The 24,009-nt window shown below is 35.2% G+C and overlaps 1 protein-coding gene across 6 annotated transcripts in view; it reads right to left on the bottom strand.

The window, feature by feature from the left end:
• The window catches only part of RNF144A (ring finger protein 144A), a 332,710-nt gene that overhangs the window by 206,781 nt on the left and 101,920 nt on the right, over window positions 1-24,009 (bottom strand). For all 6 annotated transcript variants that reach the window (XR_012473405.1, XM_074209608.1, XM_074209609.1 and 3 more), the window contains 4 exons: window positions 19,669-19,773; window positions 19,433-19,493; window positions 13,043-13,250; window positions 7,050-7,197 (listed from right to left, as the gene is read on the bottom strand). Coding sequence is in view for 5 of the 6 variants with exons in the window: in XM_074209608.1 (XP_074065709.1) it covers window positions 7,050-7,197; window positions 13,043-13,250; window positions 19,433-19,493; window positions 19,669-19,773 (522 nt within the window). In the remaining variant the exon portion in view is untranslated. The remainder of the gene's footprint in view (window positions 1-7,049; window positions 7,198-13,042; window positions 13,251-19,432; window positions 19,494-19,668; window positions 19,774-24,009) is intronic.

Below are 24,009 nucleotides of genomic sequence, written 5' to 3'. Positions count from 1 at the left end.
GAAGGAAGAGAATAATAATTTAAACTAAAGAGAAATTAAAGCAGGGGGGAATCAGGGAATCTTACAAAGTACTTTGTTCACAATATTCAAATAAATTTTGATGATGATGATGATGATTATGATGATGATGATGATGATGATGTTTGTCCTTCATTCTCAAAGAAGACCATGACATCAGGGAGATGAGGCTATGACAAGCACATGAACTGGATTAGGGGAGTGCTGTGCTAAGTTACTTTCTCCTCCTGAGCCAACTGAATCCAGTGGCCAGATATGAATCAGGACAACTAGAGATGGCCCTGAATGTGAGGCAATCAGGGTTAAGTGACTTGCCCAAGATCACACAGCTAGGGAATATCAAGTGTCCAAAACCAGTTCTCTATCCACTGCACCATCGAACTGCCCTTCAAATAAATGTATATTGAGATTCAAAATGGCAAAGTGACAGGTTTCTCAGGCTGAATTTGAACTCAGGTCTTCTTGCCTCCAGGACCAAAGCCCAAACTACTGTGCCTCTATCAATTTGAATGATTTTTAGGTAAGCTATTTAAGATCTGTGAGTCTCAGTTACCTCAATAAAATGCAGAGATTGGACTAGATGATGTCTGAGGTTCCTTCTAGTTCTAAATTCTATGAAAACTATGATTTTATTGTAAGAGGAAATTAGGTAAGAGGCCTTTTTAAGGCACATCCTCCTGGTAAGGTGTGTCTTTTAGCAAGATGGCAGAGAGACATCTCTTGACTAGAAGGGCTCCAGGGATCCAATATAATCCCCTGCTATACTCTTCTTCACATTACCTCTGTTCCAAACAAAACAAAATCCTTACTCCCATTGAGTCTAAAAGACAAGTCTACAAAAAAGACAAGTCTATAAAAAAAGATTGACTCTGATTAGAGCCAGTTATGGACACAAAATTAAGAAGAGGGAGAACTCACTTCTAATAAGGATGGAAGCTATTAGTAGGGAAGATTTCTGGAGCTAGACCTTATGCATAAGATTTCAGCATGGAGAAATGAGAGGAAAAATATTCTAAGTAGATCAAACAGTGGTAATGAGGTGCTGAGGCAGGAATACACACTGAAGTTTCAGGGGACCACTATCAGTTTCGTTAACATAGAATGTTTATAAGGCAGCCAGGTACATGGTTAGGAATCTAATGCATAGGCCTTGGAATAAGGAAGATCTGACTTTGAAAAATGTCTCACCTACCTATTAGCTATGTGACCCTCAAATAAGTCATTTAAACCTCTTGCCTCATATAAAATGGGAAGAATAATAATATTGCTTCACACGGTTATTATGAAGATCTAATGAGATAATATACGTATAGTAACCATTCTGGGTTCACTAGGCTCAGTCCTCAAAAGGGTCCAAGTTCTTAAGTAACCCTGGATATCACAAGATTTTTCTTATCTGTTGTTTATGAGCCCCAATTGGGGGGTGCTCCCTTACTAAGTTTCAAGTAAATTTAATAAGCATTTAGAAAGAGACTGTTTACTAAGAACAGTTGCTATAAAATTTTTCCATAAAAGCCTAGGGCACTCTCCCAAAAATCTACAAAAGTTTTGGGTAATAATGGGTTTATATTTAGAATACAAAACTTGCATTAAACTTAGGTAGACAACCTTTGGTCTGGTAGTGCCATTGCTAGGTCTAGGTCTATATTCCAGAAATGAAGAAACTATCTATCTATCTATCTATCTATCTATCTATCTATCTATCTATATATATATATATATATATATATATATATGAATATTTATAGCAGCTCTCTTCTGGTGGTGGGGAGAACTGGAGATTGAGGAGATGCCCAGCACGTGGGGATGACTGAACAAATTGTTGTATGCAATTGAGATGAATGCTCTGCTCTTATGGGAAATGATGAACAGGATGCTCTCAGTAAAAAAAAAAAAAAAAAAAAAACTTCAATGAGCAGATGCAAAGAGAAATGTACCTTATACAAAATAAGAGCAATATTGCAGGATGATCAATGTGAATAATCTATCTTTTCTCAACAATGCTGTGGCCTAAGCGAACTCCGATGGACTTGTGATGAAGAATGTTATCCCTTCCAAAGGCAGAGCTGATGGTATCTGAATACAGACTGAAACATATTTTTTTTACGTTATATTTCTTAAGGTTTCTCTTTTTTAGTGGTTTCTCTTTTTTAAGTGATTATTGTAGTATTTTTTTGAAAAATAAATAATACTTCTCAGAAATTAAAAAAAACCCAAAAAAACTTAGTGAAGCATACAAGTAGAGGACATGTCTTAAATCATGTATGACTTTTCAATCAAAAACAACATATGATACACCTATTAAGTAAGACGTTTTTTCTCTCTTTCTCTGTCTAGGCACAGACTGAATGTATTACAGACAAGCAAAATTCAATTGTCTAATGAAATACTTTCATATGCCTTTTTAAGAGCATTCTTGGCCTAGTGCCTCACATTTAGTAACTGGATTAAATTGATGTGAATATCTCTAATAACAGAACATAAAAACTATATCTTTTTTGCTTTAGAATCTATTTTCTATAGCAATCAAATTAAAAATCTTTCTGTATCTACTTCTCAATAGCATACTGACTGAAGATGCTAAATATATTGTGTCATCAAAGTTCGGGATTTTTTGCTCCTATCCTTAACTATCATTAATTCATGTTTAAACCAAAGTCATTGAAAGATCTTTGAATTTTTTTAAACAAATATTTGGATGTTGGTTTGCAAGGTTTGTCAGACCAAGTATTCTTTTACAGCTGCAAAGAGCATGTTGAGATTACCACTGTAAAATTGGATCATGAAGAATGAAGATCTCTAGAACCAGAGCAGCCACTTGCTCATTTACCATCAACTGTAAACATAGCAAACACATGGCCCAACACTTCCTAGTTCAGCCTCCAAACAGAATAAAATGAAGTTCCTGATTTTAATGTTGGTGTATTAAAATGCACACACACACACACACACACACACACACACGTGGTATTCTAACTCAACACTGCAGCTGGCAGGGATTCTAATATACAGTTTAGTGGGCTTCATTTCTATTTGAGTTTGACAACACTGAATTAGAGAATTCAGGATAGTGGAAGTGAGGAGGAAGAGACCCTACATGAAATTTTAGTCCATTTTAAACTCCTTCCCACTTTGGTCAAAGTGGCATAGATAAAGCAAATCAGATTGATTTGCTTTCCAAGTCATGACCCTTTCCCTGACAACTTTAGGTAGAGTTCTAATGAGTTGATAACAGTGGAGAGCTGGTAAAAGTAGCAGAATAATTAAAGTTATGGATAATTTAACCATTAGACAAATAGTACCTGCTTCATCAGGGACTTAACAAGTCAACGGAAGAGTCCATAATACTTTTAATAAAATATAGTCAAATATTGCTTGTTTTTAGAAAAGAGAGAAGGAATTGAATAGTCTGATCAATTAAACATCTTGGTTACTGAGTCTGGGGAAGTACTGAGGAAGAAGAACTATTATAGATCTGAATTCTTCTTTCAAAAGCTGTGTGACCATAGGTAAGTCAAATAAATTCTCAATGCCAGAGATAAAACAAGTTGTAAGTTACAATAATTGTCTTTTTGTATCATACAGTGAACAAAATTTTTAAAAATTACATTATAAATTACTACAGAATTAAAGTCCAATTTCTTTTCCTATCTGCCAAATCTAGTATCATAGTATATAACATTATATTATATTATTGTGTTATACTATATTGTATCACAAATATTTATTATAATTATAATAATATAATAATTATATAATATTATATTATAAAAATTATAATTTTTGCTAATTGGTCCTGTCACTATTCTGCTCAAAATTCTTTAAGGATTTCTTTCCATATAAAGTTCAAATGTCTGGCATTCAAGAAACTCCACAATCTGGTGCCACTTTATCATATTATTTTTGTCTGTATATTTTATCCCTTCAACCAAATCAGTTTTCTGCTTTGCAATCTTACTCCAATCTCTGTCTACACAACACAGACTTCTCATTACTATCCATCCACATGCAACACTGAATTCTAAACTGGTTTATTCTTCCTTTGTGCATGTTGGGCCATTGTACAGCTTGTCCCTGTTAGGCCTGAAATGCTTCCCCCACCCCCATCCTTGGCCTTACTCAAGACCTGACCCCAGTGCTGCCACTGAAAAGAATGCCTTTCCTGATCCATCCTTCCTTCAATCACTTTGTATATAATATGTATTTACTTGCATCCATGTTTTTCCATCTCCCACCTCCCCTTGTGGGCAGAGGACATTTTTAATTTTTTCTTTGTTTTCTCGTACCTTCCACAAGCCTATCATTTATTTACAAATTAGTGACCTTTATTATTATAAAGCCTGACACTGAGCCTCCACACCTGTAGCTAGCTCACTAGGACTAGAATGGTCCCTTGTAGGGTCTTGCCTGGGGCATTCCTAACCCTAGGCAAACCTGATTGATTGATGAAAGGAACTCACAAATCACAAAACTGCCTCCCCTGGTGCAGGTCAGCATCTTCTCTGCCAACTGCAAACTAAAGAGAGTTTCTTAATGCACTGAGAGAATTTCCAGGGTCACAATGCCTGCGTGTGTGAAGTGTGTGACTTCAATGCAGGTCATTTTGGTTTTGAAACTGATTCTCCACTAAGTAACACTAATTCTCATTGTAAAAGATACTTTAAAAACTTATACCAACTTATCTTTATGAACTTTTCCATGACTGCCCCAGGAAATCATTTCCCTCTTTGTTTATTTATTAGGATATTTGGTTTACCTCTCTCTGATGCACTTATCAGCATGATACAATGGAAAAAGCCAGATATATTGGTTCAAATCTCAATATTTAGTTGGGAAAGTACCTGAGTCTCAGTTTCCTCATATGTAAAATGGAAGATTAGATGGCCTCTGAGATTCCTCTTGGCTCAAGAATAATCTTGTGATTAGAGTTTTTTCCATGTTAGTCCTAATCTTTTAAGGAGGTGTAAGTTTTATGAGGGTAAGGACTAAAAAATACTTCTTGCTGTTCAGTCATTTCAGTCATGTCTGACTCTCCATGACCCCATTTGGCAAAGACACCAGAGCAGTCTGCTATTTCCTTCAGCTCATTTTACAGATGAAGAAACGGAAGCAAAGAGGCCAAGACAGATATGAACTCACAAAGATGATTCTTTCTGACTCCAAGCCTGGCAATGTATCTATTGTGATAGCAGTTGCACTCCAAACATACTAGATCTGGTCAGTGCCTAGACTAGGACTCCAAAAAGACACTTAGCATTTAATATATGCTTCCTGAATTGAATTTTTCTAAAATAGAATACAATAAGAAATAATTTAACATGGAATCTAGATCAATTTGTGGATTCAGAAGGCATTTTAATAGTTTATAATGTGGCAAAGTCATGATGGATTATTTTTCTCACTGAAAAAAAAGATTAGTACAAATTATGGCTGATTGGATCAAGGTGGTCCTAGGAATAGTGCTTCCCCCATTTTAATTTCTTCCTGTATGATTTGAAGAAATCATGACATTTAGGGTTCCTTTCCAGTCTTGAATTATTTTGCCTTTAAATGAATGGGTTTTTATCTGGCCAAACTATCCAATTCCCTTCCCCCTCACCAAAAATAAACAAACAAACAAATAAATAAATTGTTTCACTTTAAAGCTCTTGCCCTATCTGGATAAGCTTGACTCAGGCACCTCTCCCCTTGGTCACAATTTCCCATCAGTATAATAAGAGAATGGCAATAGAACTTTAACTTTGCTTCCTATGATCCTACATTAGAGTCCATCAGCTTTGAATGGAATCTTCTAATCCTATATTATATTTCATCCACTTACATATCCACTTCAAAGACCTAGTGTCAAATTTCTCCTTATCCTAAAGTATCTGTCTGTCTGTCTGCCTCTCTCTCTCTTCTCTAAACTCTAACACTAATTAAGTGTCTAACTTGCCTATTAATCATGTTTTGCCTTATGGTATCTCTTGTTTCTATGAACTGCAATTTCAAAGATGATGAAAACATTATTTGAATTGTTCATTATTATTTGATAGTTTCATGTACACATATTGTCAGCCCCTAGAAAGCAAGTGTATATTTTTATTATATGAATATTTTATTTGTTTTCCAATGATATACAATAGTTGTTTCTACCAATCCTTTTTTTTATAAAGGTTTGAATTTTACAATTCCCCTCCCATGCTCCTTTCCCCATACAGAAGGCAATCTGATGATCTTTACATTGTTTCTATGATATCCATTGATCAAAATTGAATGTGTTGAGAGAAAAAATATAATCCTTGAGGAAGAAATAAAATATTAGAGACAGAAAAATTATGTAGTACATAAGACAACTTTTTTTTTAAATTGAAGATAATCTTTCCTTTGTTTAAACTCCACAGTTCTTTTTCTGTCTACAGATAGTATTCTGCATCACAGATCCCCTAAAATTTTCCCTGATCATTGCACTATTGGGGTGAGTGAGTCCATCAAAGTTGATGTCACCCCCATGTTGTTGTTAGTGTGTACAATGTTCTTCTGGTTCTGCTCATCTCACTCTGCATCAATCCATGCAAGTCTTTCCAGGCTTCCCTGAAATCTTATCCTTCCTGATTTTTAATAGAACAACAGTGTTCCATCACATACATATACTGCAATTTGTTCAGCCATTCCCCAACTGATAGACATACCCTCGATTTCCAATTCTTTGAGGACAAGTGTATCTTATATTTGGGGGGGGGTAGGACTAATGCTTCACACACATATTAAATTCCACAAAGAAAGGAGCTGGATTAGGGCTTTTTATTCTGTTTTTCAAAAATAAGAGAAAAAAGGTCTTTCCCATTTCATTTGTTTCCCCCATCTAAAACAAAAGAAAAAAAAGAAGTAGATATTGGTGGAGAAAATGTTAGCTGCCTCTCCCTCAATCCCCTACTTCCAAATAAAAAAAGCTGTCCAGTATACTATTGAACTTGTCTGCATTCGCATTCAGTGAAGAATATGGCAACCAAGGCTGAGCAGCCAGATTCCAAGACTGTGGTTATACTCACATCTAAGGACTCCAGGCAGTACCAACAGAAGGCATGCTTGCAGTTTTTGCACATCATCTGGGCACAGCCTTCATCCCGTTCAATGTACACTCGGCACTTCGGGCAGCGTTTGATTGGTGCGTCTTCCTCATCAAGTTTGAAAGATGAGCTGTGGGAGACACTTTGTTAGAGATTTACTCTGCATTGGCATCTTAGTCTTACTTTTTACCCATTAGCCTTCCATATTTTCTACATTTTTTAACATCAATTCCAGACTATTTTTTCCTTTTTCCTCCTTAAAACACTGCATTTACAAGAAATAACTTCACCAGTTAGGAACTCTATATAAGACAGAACAATACCTTGCCAGTATATGAAATATGACAATATAGTTCTTAGAACTATATAGGTTCTTAGTGCAAACTGCCTTTTTTACAGATGGAAAACTGAGGCTCAGAGAGGTTAAAGTGACTTGTACAAAATCCCATACGTTAAAAAAAAATCAGTATCTGAACTCAGACCCTTAGACTATAAATCCCAAGTTTTTTTAACTATTAAAAGTTTTTATTGAAACAATAGACAATATATTTTGATTTACCACTAGTGAGAGCTTTGCAGTTACTCAGCTTCATTTCCTAAAGCACTTAGTAAATTGACAGGGGGCCTGTGTAAATTAGCACTGGGGGATGCATTTTGGAAACATTCTCTCAACTTGTTCTCTAATTGCTAGTAAACCTTAGGTTGTGATGATGTTTGTTCTTAAAAACCTTGATGACAACAGGGAGGTGATGCCACCTAGCACAGGAACTGATTTCAGTGAAGACGTGTGCAGCTAAGTCACCAGCCTGACTTTCTCCTCCTGATTTCAGGCCAGACAGTTTATCCGTTGTACCACCTAGCTGCCCAGATTCTTGGGTACATCTGGGAACTCAAGATGCAAATGTTTAAGAACAGAATGGGCCATATTGGTCGAGGCCAGAGTTGAACTGTACTGGCATTTCAGAGAAGGGAAAGATTATTGTGGACTAGAATGGGGATTGGTCTGTGACTGTCTTCAAGGTTTTATTGTAATAGGTATATATGTATTTATCTTTGTGGATTGTGAGTTGAGTGAGGTTAAGGAACTCCAAGGTTTTTCTAATGTTAATATCAAACACACATACACAATCATTTCACCATCCAATGTTCTCCAAAGCACAAAACTGGGAAGACTGTCCACTTACCTTGTGAGAAAATTCTATGGAATAAGCTTTTATTAAAGTGATTTCATATTCTTTCTAGATCACCTGTCAACATGTACTCATGAGAAATCACAAAGAGAAGTCACATGGAGGAATGGAAAGAGCACTTCATGAGAAGCAAGAAGTTTAGGCTTCCAGCCCTGCCTCCACTTTGACCTAATTGTGGGAGCAAGTTACTTCACTTCTCTGAGTTATATCTATAAAAAGGGGAAATACTCTAATTCTGGAGGAAAGGAACTAGAATAGGCAACCTCAGGAAGTTCTTTGAGTCTCTATGATTCAAGACTCCGAATGAGTCACCTGCATTATAAGGAAAAGAACACAATTATAAGATCAAGTACAATGCATACTAGCCCTGGAGTTAAAGAACTTGAATAATTCTATATTTAAAAAAACATTTACTCAGGGATCAAATGGTCCAGTGTCCCGGAATTCCCTCTAAAATGTCTTCTATAAAATCAGTTTCAACTTTCACTTAAAGACCTTCAGAGAGAGAGAGAGAGAGAGAGAGAGAGACAGAGAGACAGAGAGACAGAGAGAGACAGAGACAGAGACAGAGAGACAGAGACAGAGAGACAGAGAGTTTCCACATGAGAAGCTTATTACTTAATTTTTTGAATAAGTCTAACTTTTAGGAAATGGTTCCTCTTATCCAACTGAAATCAACCTTCAAAATTTCACCACTACTCTACATTCATCTGTCTAAAGCCAAGGATAATAAATCTAACCCTTCTGTCATACAAGAGAACTCTGAGAGCCGCTATCTTCCTTTTCTGTACTCTCCTCTTACCCATAACAGAAACACTTTTTTGTTTTTGTTTTTATTTTTCTTCAGGCTAAATATCATTGGGTCCTCTAACTGTCCTTTGTAAGACATGATCACCATTATGCTGAAAATATTTAGACATACAATAGTTTATTAATGCCCTATAAATGGAGTGAGAAGTAAGAGTTACAATCCAGATGCTCCAACCAGGGCAGAGCAGAGTGGTATCTCTCTCTTGACTTGTTTTCAGCATTATATTTCCCTAAATGCAGCCTAAGATCATTAGCTTTCTTGGCTGCCACATGGTCCTTAGACCTTGGAGCTGCTCAAAGTCAGTCTGGTATCTGGGTGAAGAGAGCAATACAGACAGAAATATGTCTATGTCAGACAGCTAGATAGTACAGTGGAGAGAAACCAAGACTTTTTAGTCACACAGCCTGAGTTCCATACTGGTTGTGATCTTGTCCAAATGAGTAAATTACTGTCTGCCTCAGTTTCCTCATCTATAAAATGAGAATAAAAAATAGGATTTTAATGAAATTCTTCACAAACTTTCAAGTGCTGTTAGGGTCAAACATTCTCTGGTCCCTTGGAGTTCAGTGATCATTCTCTGACATGAGGAGTGGTACAATCTATGTTCCTTGGATGTTTCTGATGACATAATTCAAGAGACTGTCAAAGAGTATGCAGAAAATGGGCCATGGATGGAGCCAGAGTTAACACTGTGACTGGAGAAACTGAATTGAGGAAGCATAATAGAATAGCCAATGAATGAGAGCTAAGGTGAGCAGTGGAGAGAACATTCATTAAATGCCTGATATTCTGTCCTTTGTTCTTGGGTTTGTAAGTGACTTGCCCAAGGTCACATAGCTAAGTAAGTATAAAGTATCTGAGAACACATTTGAACTCAAGTCCTCCTGACTCCAAGACTGGTGCTCTATCTACTGTGTCACCTAGCTGTCCCTCTTTGTTCTTGAAAAAGACCATGACATCAGGGAGGTGATGCCATGACATAGATGTGAATTGGATTTGAGTGCTAGTGCTGTGATAAGTCACCAGTCTCATTTTCTCCAGTCATCTGAGTCCAATGACCAGATATGAATCAGGACAACTGGAGATGACCCTGGATGTGAGGCAATCAGGGTTAAATGACTTGCCCAAGGTTACACAGCTAGTAGGTGTCTGAAGTTGGATTTGAACTCAGGCCTCCTAACTTCAGGGCCTGCGCTCTATTGTCCATTAAACATTTCCTATCATTACCTATTATTAAGCACTTACTACATAATAGACACTATGTTCAACACTTTATAAATGTTATCTCATTTGAAGGTTATGAAGGAAGTACATATGGTTTGTGGAAATAGATTCTTAGCAGGTTGTTTGTGAATATGAGAATGGATCACTAGGAAGTCTGCTTTGAACCTAGTGCCAATTTTGATTGGTGGGATGATGGACCTAGGTGGATTCTAGGTCTAGGAGCAGGCTGAACTAACACAGAGACTATGAGGTTCTAAAGTGAGAGCACTTACATGGATGATTTGGGGAGTGATAAGGAGAGAGGGCCAACAGATGCTACATCTGTATAACCCAGCTCTGAATCTCTAGTAGTCTCTGAATGAGAAAAGAAAACCCAAGGAGATGTCAGTAAGAAATCCCTTAAACCCTCTATTTCTTTTTCCACACAAATGGTTGCTTCCTAATCTGTATGGATGATAGGACAGATTTTCTGAAAAAGAAATGCCAAGACATGGAATTTTTCCCCTCTATTAAATACACTTTAATAGATTAGACCCATGATTCTAATGGGATGAGATTATTGGATCCATCATCCAATAGATAACTGTTTTTAGCTTCATGAGATAAAAATTGATAAACATAACATAACTCTGCTTTCATCTAATTTATTGATAAATCTGTCAAACAGGATAGATTCAAAGGTATCAATCAAGGGCAAGATAAGGGAAATCCTGTGTCCAGGATGATAATGATCCACTCTTCGGGTCTAGTCATGGCAACAGTTGTAAGTCTACTTAACTATCATCAGCCCATTCCCATTATAGGAAACTATCAAACATTATGCTGACATTCTGGTAAAAAACCACATCTATGGTGATATCTTGATCTAATGATCTAGTTGCACTGTCAGATCTGAAAAGGAGACTCTGGCATGGTTCATTCTTAATGAAGTCTATTGTGGAGGATGTTTACCTCTTTCTTAATGCTCATAAAACATTCCTTTAATTCTCCAATCTAGAATTCAAATCAAGTTTTTAGTCTATAGTTTAAAAAAAATAAATCTTTCCTTTCTAGAAAAATGAGATATTTGCTCTTTTCCAGGTCTATTCAATTGGTTCTATCCACTATTTCAAAGGTAAGTAATAGTGGTAATTAGTAATTCCATCTGCCAATTCTTTCAGTAATTTAGTAAATGGTTCATTTGGGTTCATCAAGGATAGCTAGGTTTGTTGTTTTTTAAATTATTTCCTTAGTTATCTTAAGTTCCTTTATTTCCCTCTAATCTTCACAATTAATTTATTTCCCAAAAGAACTTTGGTGAAAAAGAACTTGTCTAGCTAAAGAATCCTCAATTCATAGGGAAATATGATATTAGAACTTATTATCATCAGAATTACTATTGTTAATGTCTTAAAATTTTAAGTAGGACTCTATATTTTTCAATCTTTATTTCTTAGATCTTTATTTCTATTTATTTGAACTTCACAGCAACCCTCAAAGGTACTTAGCAGCCTTATTACATTTTGTTATTATACTCCTTGATAATATAGGTTCCATTGCTGTCATAAATAAATATAAAATTCTATATGCATCACTTGACAAGTTTTTATTGGGTGATGTAGCTCAAAAGAGTTAAAAGATTGGACACCCGTGTGATAATGATGATGATTTCAGAGAGAGAGTGTGGAATCATAAATAGAAGATTGAGTTGAGTGGCTGAGATAGTTAATAGCCTTTATCAAAGCACTTAAGCTCTCTCAGCCTCGGTTTCTTCATTTATCAAATTGGAACAAACAGGGTATCTCAGAAATCTCAATCCACTTTTAATCTATCAGAGTTTAAAAACACCAAGAGACTTTTTCGGATATTCTGTATATGTACAGTACTTTACAAATCTTAAAGCAATTTATAAATATTAACTATTATCATCATCATCATAATTATTTTGGAAGGGGAAGGAAGAGAAGAGAGTACTGATCTAGTGTCTACTATGTGCCTTTTGATCTTCATCACAACCTTGGGAAGTTAAGTGTTATTCTATATCTATTTTTTAATTAAGGAAACTGAGGCAGACAGAATTGAAGTGATTTGCCCAGAGTCATAGAAATAGTAAGAGGCTGAGCACAGATCTGAACTAAAATCTTTCTTACTCAAAGTCTAGCAAACCAATGCCAGTAGCAAATCTAGAAAAGTTGGCTAACTTTCTCAAAACCACAAAGGAAGGCTAGGTGGCTGGGGCGGTTAGGTGGTGCAGTGGATAGAACACTGGCCCTGGAGTTAGGTTTACCTGAGTTCAAAGCCAGTCTCAGACACTTAATAATTACCTAGCTGTGTGGCATTGGGCAAGCCACTTAACCCCATTTGCCTTGCAAAAAACCTTAAAAAAAATCACAAAGCAAGTTAGTGGGAGTTATATGGCTTGAATATAGGTTTTCTGATTCCAAGGCCCACACTGTGCCAGAGTGTAGTGCTTTGGCCCTGTTTCTGGCCATATCCCTGAGATCTGGACCTGCAGTCTGGTGGAAGTGAGGCTGCACAGTTTGATGAGTAATGAGACCATTTTATCTTTCATTCTTCTCACTACACCCTAGATGATGGAAGTTACAACTGAATCAAGTAACTCAAGGGATGTGTTATGTAATGAGGCAATTATCCCCAAGACATTCATGTCCTAAATACTCTTCTCAGAAAGACAGTTCTGATCTCATCATCCTTTCCCTAGTCTATGTGACTGGCATAAACCAGAAGCATCCTATTAAAAAAGAGGCTACCTTGTTTCTCCTGGGAGGAAGGTGACTGGCATTGTTTCTTGGCAGCCTTGCCCAGGATGCCAGTTGGATTTGCAAGAAGAACAGAATTCCATGTTGCATGCCTTACACTGGACCAGCTGTGGTGTTTGTAGCCCAATATCTTGAAGCTGGCAAACAGCCTGGCAGGTAGAAGATGGGCACCATGTCCGGCAGGGATCCAGTAGCACTTCTAATGTGGGAATGTGAAATATCCAGTTAGAATTACAAAAGGTTACTCCAAGGGATCTATGTCCAAACTGGATTGGATCACTCTTTGGGTTTCAGGAACCACTGTGTTAGGTATTGGAAGAGAAGTGAATAAATTAAAATTCTTTCCCTCACAGGGTTTAATCTAAAAGAGGCAGAGAATTATGAAGCAGACAAGGGAAATACTAAATAACAAAGGCTAAGTATATATGACAAGTATAAATAGCATGCTACAGTGGAAGTGGCATTTATGCTATTCTTTAAAGGATGGGAAAGGATCCCAATAGGAGAATGGCAGGTAGAAGAAATATTCCTTTCTGAAAATTAGTAGATAATAAGATATATCATGAATCAAATCATTTACATGAATAGTAACTAAATTACCCATCTTGTCTCAAAACTTTCATTTAAAATATGGTCTAATTTCTGGGAGGGGGGCAGGGGAGAACTTTTCCTTGAGTATCAAAGTCATGTGACTGCAAAGATTACTTGGAGTTGAGATTTATATTTAATTTAAAACAATGATCCAGGTCTACAGAGTGTAGAGGCTACTTCACTCCATCCCTAAATTTCTTTCCAAAACTGTACTTTTTAAGATAAATACAACCTTTTCACGTGTGAACCCTGTTATCAACTTGATTAGAGTCTTATAAATATCAAAGGTGGGAGAACAGGCTCCCTTTCTCCCCTTTCCCATCATTCCCCTTTTATTTCCTTAAAAACCAGGGAACAAAATCTGAATCTTAAAACGAGGGACTGGGGTCTTCATCAAAAATTAATTGTTCAAGCACTAATTTAATTTTCCTCAAATCATGGAAGCCAGATTGAAAGCAGGGCCCAAGAGAAAATGAGATTTAACTACAAAGGTAATATTAGGGGGAGGGGGGAAGTGACTGAGAACAAGGACTGTCATAAGATTCTAGAATAACTTAATCCAAACCTTTAATTATACACAGGAAGAAAGTATGGTCCAGAAGTGACTTGTTCATAGTTACACAAATAATTAGAAGGGATTTGAAATCTTCTGATTTACAGTGTCCTTTCTACTACCCCAGGATGTTTCCAGAGGCTACAAATGTATAGACTAAAAAAAATGACTGCTAACTTGAAGAGCCAAAATGACTATTTGGCAAAATGAAGTAAATGAAAATTATATTGGAAAAAGTAGTGGATTTTAGAATCTGAATTCTATTCTGTTCCTTCTCATCTTGTTATGTCTTTGGCCCAGCCATCACTCATCTAAGGTTTAATTTCCTCAGGAGCAAAATGATAACTGACTCGAGGTTGGCACTGAGAAGTCTAAGCAAAGGGGCACTAGAGAGAAACTTTAAATAAAATGTGACAATTCTGTCCACAAGTGATCCTGCATCCCTTTATGGACAAGACTGCTATGCTAGATCCCAGTGAAAGAGAACAAGTGAACTAAACTAAAAGCAACCACAGAGTTGTTTTTATTTCCATCTCCCAGCAGTTCTCGATAGTCACAAATCTCAGACACCCCAGAAAGAAGTACCCAGAAAAACAGGATGGTTCTTGGGAGGCAGAGGAGAAAGTTCACAGAATCAGAAGTCTTGGATTCAAATGCTGGCTCTTGTTCTTAGGATTTCAGTGAGCCTGGCTTACTTTGGCACTTCCCTTTTTAAGACCCTATTCTCTCCTCTGCAAAATAAAGTGATAGGACTAACTTTTAAAGTCACTTATAGATCTGCCAACAGATTCAGCTTTCTTTGGTCAGGGATCTGTTCTTTAGAGGGCAAAATTTCACTATCAGGAGACAGAATTAAGTGGGTCAGAAGCTTCTCATTTTACCCTTTAGAAAAAAATGTAGAAATATCACAGTTTTGCATAAGACATTAAATAATAACTAAACTGACTCTCATTTTTATACAAGAAGACATTGAAATCCAATCAGGTGGAGCAATTTGCCCAGAATCACGCCAGTAAAATGCAGCAGAATTCAAAAATATGAATGGATCACAGTATGTTTTCAGTGAAGCTTGTATTTCCTTGAGTATGAATTTTGCAAGAGTATGTTGATCCAGGTTTATTCAATAGGAACAAAGAAATAGCCTAGATAGTTAGCACTGTCCATTGTGCTATCACATAATGACAGACCCTTATCAATAGGATTGTGAGGGGAAAGAGGCAGAGTTGAAGTTTCCATTGAAATTTTCTGACATTTTGTGCTTGTCTGGTGCCTGATGAGCCTGATTCTCTCATTGGGAGACAGAGTAAAAGTGATTCTGCTCCAGGTCACCTGCCACATTGGCTGCATCTTCAGGAGACACTTCACACCATGAGCATATTGATTATGACCTGTGGACTATGAATTCCACTAAAATTTTCACAGATCCATTTCCCAAGCTGTAATGGGTTATGGGTTAATGGGTTATACTGCATATATATATATATATATATATATATATATATATATATATATATATATATATATATATATATATGTATATATAGGTTAATGGGTTATACTGCATATATAATGCAGAACAGAATCAATAAGAAAAAAAGGCAAAATTCATTAATTTGATACTGATAATATTGGAAACTGGCTTTCTTTTAAAATAAGCAAGATTTATCAATAACTAAAATGTTTGATTGAACAAGGAAATATTTTTAAATTCCATTTTATCTCATTTTCACAAAGGCGCTCTCTCTCTCTCTCTCTCTCTCTCTCTCTCTCTCTCTCTCTCTCTCTCTCTCTCTCTCTCTCTCTCTCCCCCCCCCCCCGCCTCCCATGAGACAATAAAAACAAGACCCTTGTTACAAACATATAAAGTCAAGCTAAACAAATTGTTCCATAGGCTATGCCCAAAAAAACAAAAAAAAATTCTCAATTTGTGTTCTGAATTGCTCACCTCTCTATCAGGAGGTGAATAGCACCAAAAATAAGATAAGGCATACCTCACAGATGTTCAACTTATGATAATACAGATAAGAAAATTATCAGATAATTAAATAATAAATAATAAAATTATCAGATAAGAAAATTTTCTAAAACACACTGAAAATTGTAAAATAAGATTTCAAGGTCTAATCTTTGATGAAAAGTAACAATTGAGAAAGAGCTACAATAAGAAAAGAAAGGAAATTTGAAAAAGAAATAGCAGATAAGGCAATTATAAATAATATTTATTTATTAAAACAACGTTCTTAGGAATTTTTACCTCCTAAAACTTTGGTGATCTAATGAGAGCTCTTCACCTAGTTAAAATAAAAAAGCAACCAAACTGAATTTCTTTGAAATATTCTTAAGAATTTGGGTTCTTTTTTTTTTAACCTGGTTAGATTGCCTTTTGGTCTGATGAAGCCTAAATTTATGGGTTTTTAATAAAATGGCATTTTAGCCACCTGGAAATAGTCTTATTGTTTTAAAAAGAAAGAAAAAAAAAGTTCTGGGTTGTTTTCTTAAAGAGCTCATAAGAAGGCAACATATAAACTACTATGTACATATAAGACAGATGGAAGAGATAATCAATACATTATTTTGTATTTATTTATGATGACCTTTTCTCCACCCTCTCTCCCCCACACTTTAGGATGTAAACTTATAGAGAAAAGCTGCATTTTTTTAAAAAAAATTTAAATCTTTGTAATCTAACTTCATAGGGTCAGACACAGTAAGTGCTTAATAAATATTTGTTGCATTTTTTAAAAAGTAAAAACAGTCATTGGGTATTAGGTATTGATAAGGAAAGCTCTTTGTTTCCTTTTGGGTTAAAGTGAATGTCCTCAATTTTTATTTTTAAAAAGTTCCAAAAGATTCTTGGACAGGAAAAAAAATCATCCAACCCCTTTGTCCAACAAAGCAGTGACCTGAAGAGATTATTTACTTGTAACCTCTAAATCTGTCAGGGATGGTGAGAAATTTTTCCTCCGTAATTATTGCAAAAGAGTTTTTAAGAACTTTAGAATTTTGGATTAATTCATTTTATACTTAGTTATATTTGTTTTTTCTAGAATATGTAACTTTGTAAAAGTGTGTTGTGTAAGTAATACTCCAAAAAAATGTCATATGCATAGACTCCCAAAAGCACATTCTAATATTATTTTTTAAAAGGATAAAAACACAAAATACATTGTTTTTGGAAGAAAGCTGTGGCACACTATGGTGCTTCCTTGAGCATTAAAAAAAATTGACAAGATTCTGATCTATGCCTTTCAACCAGGCAAAAGGACAATTGAGATTTGCTTCCAATGTGATTTTGTCTTTTACTTACATTGCAATTTTTTTTTAAATTTAAAAACATCATTCTCTCTAGGAGTTAAACAAGATCTGCAAGGCTCTAAGAATGTGAAAAAGAATCAAGGATGAACATTTTATAACAAACAACTAAACAGAACTTCTGAAAGTTCAAGTGACTTGGAGAATTTTTATATAGACAAGTTTGGGGTAAGTAAGTAGTTGTGAATGATGAGTTCACTGTCCTATGTCATTGATGGATTTAAAATCCAAGATAAAAAATCCAATTCACTTCTTTAAAAAAATTGTTTTAAGTCAAGATGTCATATAATAGAGTTTAAAAAGGAAAAAAAAGGGAAACAAAAAAAATTTTCCTTTAGGGGAATAACCATGCTATATGTTTCATTTCTTAGTGCACTAAAGTTATCAGTTGATTGATTGTAAAATTTACTGACTAAGGTTCTATATTGGTGATCTAGAGTGGTTAGTAGTATAGAAAAAAGTGATTATGGGTCCTTTTTCTGGCAGATCACAAGAATTAAAGTGGGAAAGGACTAGGGGATAATCTAGGACAACTACATCATTTTACATATGAGGTCACTGAAGCCAAAGAAGGGAATGATTTACTCAAAATCAGTAAGAGTACCAGAATAAATGTCCAGTTCTCCTGCTTCCAAATCCAGTAGGGTTTTTTGGTTAATGTCTGATGTTTGGACAATGTAAAATAAAGCCACTGGAGAAATTCCACTTCAAATCTTTGTGCTCTAGCAAAGTCACTTACATTCTGCAGACCATATTTTACCTCTCTATAGTGGATTGGATTAGGAGTTCTCTAATATTATTTTCTGCCCTAAATCTATTATCTTTTAGCTGAAAGATATACCTTGCAAGTGGCAGATGATTCTAGGTAAATTTCACTTTAGCAAATCCAATACATCAAATTTCCAATTTCAGAAACACAGAATCTTTTGGCTGATAAAAGCCTAAAAACAAGAGTAGCAAATCTGGACAAGAACTCAAAATACAGAATACAAGAAAGGCAACTAGGTGGATAAAGCACTGGCCTTGGAGTCAGGAGTATCTGAGTTCAAATTTGACCTCAGACACTTAATTACCTTGCGGTGTGACCTTGGGCAAGTCACTTAACCCTATTGCCTTACAAAAAAAGTCATAGAATACAAGAGCTTTCAAAGCTATTATAGAATCATAGACTCTACAATGTTATTAGAGCTCTTATTCTTCATATGAGTATTTTAACATATATATATATATATATATATAAAATAAACTGAAGGATGATCATAAGAAATAATATAAGATATAAAGCACTTAGCAAGCCTTTAATGTGCTGAATAAATGTGAGCTATTAGGGTGCTGGTTATGATAATTATTTGCTTAATTAAAATAATTTTTTATCCTTGCAAAGGCAAAAATTTACAATAACATTTCTTTAGATAACGGGTTCCCTGTAGATGATTTAAACTATGATTTTATTTACAAAGATTTATTTTATAGACAAAATGACATAATCTAAAGAGTCCTGGATTTGGAGAAGGCCTGGATCATAATCCTGGCTTTGAAATTAATGGTTATGAACAGGATACTTTATTTTTATAAGCCTCAGTTTACTCATTTGTAAAATAATACTTGGAGTATTTATAACATTGAAATATTATAGAAAAAGGATTTTGAAAATATTAAATTACTACATAAATTTAAGATGTTATTGCTATTATTCAGCTTTTCAAGAATAAGATTGTTATTTCAGAAAAAGAAATGGCTACTGTAAGATTTTAAGATGTTATTGTTATTATTCAGTTTTTCAAGAAAAAGAAGATTGTTATTTCAGAAAATGAAACAGCATGGGTCTACTCCCTTTTGTATCCTCCCCCTCCAACAACAAAAACAACAAATCAGGATGATTCGGAGAGCAAGTGGAACATTCATGTACGAGAACAATTACATACCTCTTTCAAACTGCAGCTTTTTATATCTTTGCATAATTTCAGATGCAACCATACATTCAATCTAATTGAAAACACAAAGAACAGAAATAATCTTAAGAAAGAAGAAAACCAAAGGCATATTTAACTGTGTATGATTTTAAAGAGCTGTTAATATACAGGCTGGAGTAAAACAACCCAATAATTTGACTAGAATAAATTTTCATGCATTAAGAGACTCATTTGTATTATCAACATGCCTCATTCTCTTGTAGATGACCTCGTTTTGGACAAGCTGCATCTGGGCAGCTAATTGCAGTTTCTAGTCCTTCTTTGATCAACAGCTCAACATACTGTTTTAGGCACTGTAAGAAAAGCAGAGAAAACTTATGTAAATAGTCTTAAAATGAAAAAAAAGCAGAACCTTAGATCTTCACAAAGATGACCAAAGTTGTCAAGAAACAGATAAATTATTAAACACTTATTTAAGAAGGCTAGGGCAAATATCATCCATCACAGAAAGATATTTATAAAAAATAAAGTTTTTTTTAAGAGTTCTGGTATATAATCAATCAGCAAGTATTTATTAAGTGTCTAGTAAGTTCCAGGTACTAAGGATACAAAAAGAAAAGAATGAAGTAATTCCAAAAAACAGTTCTGTTTTGGATGGGTTGAGATGCCTAAGATATCTTTAAAAATTTTTTTTAAAAGCCCTATCAAAAATGATCCATTCCTAGTGTTTTCAGAATCACACTAAGCTTCCAAATGCTTGTTCTCAAATACAACATATATCTGAGTCATATGACTTTGGATATGTCTATCCTTGGATCTCTTTAAAAAAGTAAATAGTGTTCATTTAGATTCTGTAGGATTTTTTTTGTTTTGTTTTTCTTCCTCTGAATGGATAGTATTGCCCATAACAGGTCTCCCAGTGTTGTCCTAGCTCTCTGAACTGCTGAGAAGAGTTGCATCCATCAAGATCAGTCAACTTACAATATTGTTGTGAATGTTAGACACTATTAAATTCTAATGATAATGGATAATGACAACATAACATGGGGGCGATGATAAACCTTAATGGACATGCTCATTCCATCAATGCAATAATCAGGCAGAGTTGGGGGTTATCTGCAATGGAGAATAGCATCTGTATCCAGAGAAATAATTGTGGAGGTTGAACAAAGACCAAAGAATATTACCTTTAATTTGTTTTTGCAAGCCAATGGGGTTAAATGGCTTGCCCAAGGCCACACAACTAGGTAATTATTAAGTGTCTTAGGTCAGATTTGAACTCAGGTCCTCCTGACTCCAGGGCCGGTGCTCTATCCACTGCACCACCTAGCTGCCCCTCTATTACCTTTAATTTAAAAAAAACTAATCTTATGTAATTTTGCTATCTTTTTTACTTTATTTTTCTTCCTTAAGGATATGATTTCTCTCTCATCACATTCAACTTAGATCAATGTATACCATGGAAACAATGTAAAGACCAATAAACTGCCTTCTGTGAGGGGTGGGGGGAGGGGAGCAAAATTAGGGGGAAAATTGTAAAACTCAAAATAAATAAAATCTTCCTAAAATGAAAAAAATTCTAATGATGCCAGAAAAGTAATGGGAAAACAGTCTCTGCTCTCAAGGAGCATATTCTAATAGGGAAGAGAAGAATATATATATACCTATCTCTGGACCTCTAAGGCTTAGACTAAGTGAAGGTAATTTGAAAGAGGAAAACTTTAGCAGCTGTGAGGGTCAAGAAAGGCCTCCCCCAGAAGGTGGGATTTGAACTAAGTCTTGAAGATAGACACAAGAGGTCAGAGTATTGTAGGCATGGAGGACAGGCAGGGAGAAGGTTCCAAGATCAAGTGATCTATTTAGGGAATTGCAAGTAGGTCAGTGGAGCTGGATCAGAGGAGTTTATGGAGAGAAGTAAGTTTTCAGAAGGTCAAAAAAGCAGAAAGGGGACATGTTATAAAGAGTTTTAAATGCCAAAGGACTTCACATTTATACTGGGATGAAATGAGTCACCACTGGGACTCCTTGATCAATGTGATGACATGGTCACCTAGAAAATAATAGTTCTGGGTCTGGAGTCAGAAAACTTGAGTTCAAATATAGCCTCAGATATCTAGCAGCCATGTGATCCTGGGTAAATCACTTAACCTCTGTTGGCCAGTTTCTTGAACTGCAAAATGGGAATAATAGCTACATCTACCCATTTGATCCTGTTTTGAGGAGCAATTAAAATACTATTTATAAGTGCTTAGAACTTCTCCCCCCCTTTTTTCATTTTGGTCATAAGTAGTCATCTCATAGTTTAATAAAGTATACTCTCGTTGACTATGCACCCAATTTTCACAAATATTTCAAAAAATCATCTTGGTAGCTACACTGGAATGAAGAGGAAACTTGTGGTAGGTAGAATAGTAAAAAGTGGTAGAAAAAGGAAGTAGGGATGATTTGAACCAGGATTTCAGAAACATTATATTGTTTGAGAGAAGGGGGATATATAGTAGTGATCTTGTTAAGTCAGAAATAACAAGATTTGTCAATGGATTGGATATGTAGTGAGCTACCACCCAAGTGGTAAGCCAGATCATCCCTTCTTCTTTGTCAAGTTGGCTAGTTTTTCAACTTGAAGCATTCCTTGGGATATTGGCTATCTTAAATTTCAAAGAGGGAAGTACTACTGTTTAAAATTGGAAGGGACTTGAGATGATGTTAAGGTTGGCAAACTAGCCAATTTGACAAAATCAGAACTTCAGAACAATCAAAATTGGGTACTCATTGTAAGCAACATATTAACTAGTTATTACTAATTAGTTATTATTATTATTATTATTATTATTATTATTCTCATTATTCTCATTCTCATTCTCATTCTCATTATTCTATGACAACTTGAGATCAGGCTAAATAAAATGAGGATTTTGATAGTTTCCTCCAGATTTCTAGAACTTGTGATCTCATGATTTGTTACTTGTTAAGTTTTCATAGAATGATAATGGAATTCATAGGGTCATAGATTTCATACAGGGTCTGTCTCATTTTGCAGATGAGGAAACTAAGGCTCCTAGAGGTTAAGTGATTTGTCCAGAGTCAAACAAATAGTGATGCAGGATTTGAACTCAGATTTTTTCTTGGTGCTTTATCTATGGTATCAGAAACACAAAAGACAAGGTAGAGACATATACATATATATATATATATATACACACACACATATATATATATATATACATACACATACATATATATATCTTAATTTGATTGTGATTATTCGATTTTATTATCTCAGCTTATTCTCAATATACCATTATTTATAGCATGCTAACAAAATTTTGTTACGCACTAGGTTACTAATAGCCTCAAAGCCTTGAATTCATTTGATTTGATACTTTCTTCATTTAGTTAGTTCTGGTTTCAGTCTTCAAGAATTTCCTATAGCACCCTTCCTGTCCCTATGGCACTCTAATGCCTTTTATAATGAAGGCACATCTTTTTTTAGCCCAACAAGGTCTAATTAAGCTCCTGGAGGCTCTGAATGGCACAATAAATGACTTAGTATGATTCAACAACCTGATGTAAAGAATCTGAAAATTCTGAACAGCCACAAAAAGTTGTACATACAGTAAAGCCCTGTAATACAATGATAGGATGCATTTCTTTAGCATGATAAAGTACAATCACTTTTAAGCTTTACTTTTTCCATTCTTTCAAAAAGAGAGGGGAAGATATTGGAAAGAGTAATGCCCTTCTAAATTTATATAGTGCCATGGTACATAGTTCTCATATCTTTAAGCCTGTCACCACTTTCACTAAAAGAATCACAAGTGGGCAGTTCATCCCACCCAGGACTCAAAACTCCTACTATTTATTTCCATTCATAAAAATCTCATTACACTCACTTTACTTTTCATATCCCTGACAGACTAATCCTCTCAAAATACTGATTTCTCTGTTATTCTCCCATTCAGAAACCTACATTTTCTTCATCTGTAAAGTGGAAATAATGTTGTTTTCTCATACAGATTTTGTGAATGGAAAGCTGCATAAATGGCTGCATGAACTTCTGTTATTAGTCTGAACAGTTTTAGACAAGATAGGTGCCCATGCTCTCTGCACATCTAAGCATAACCCTAATTCAATGAACCTGGAATTCACAGGAACACTGTTCAAATAACTTGATAGAGGTACCCAGTGAAGAGGGCATTAATTGCAAAAAAAAGTGCATTCCTAATTTCATGTTCTTGAAGTTCACAAGAAAGTCTAAACTTAAAACACTGTTTGAATAATTACAGGCAGCAGTCCACTATTGCTTTAAAAAGCACGGCATGATCAGGCAGGACTTCCTAATAAATAACTATATTTCCTTTAGTTATCATTAATAATATACACCTCAAAAGCTTGTTTTTACATGCTAGTTATTGCACTATCTAAAACAACTTGGTTAGAGATAACTGTCAAGCGATAAGCTCTTCTCTGTCAACATCCAAGACAGGCAGTGCATGATGTTTACGTCTGTGTTTCATTAAGAACATAAATTCACAAGACTATGAAAGAAGGGAGGGGGGACATGAAGCATTTCTTAATTTTAGTTCTAA

Source organism: Macrotis lagotis, chromosome 1 (genome assembly GCF_037893015.1).
Source record: "Macrotis lagotis isolate mMagLag1 chromosome 1, bilby.v1.9.chrom.fasta, whole genome shotgun sequence".
NCBI lineage: Eukaryota > Metazoa > Chordata > Mammalia > Peramelemorphia > Peramelidae > Macrotis > Macrotis lagotis.
Note: the sequence above shows the minus strand (reverse complement) of the source record. Positions and strands in the feature narration are given on the sequence as shown.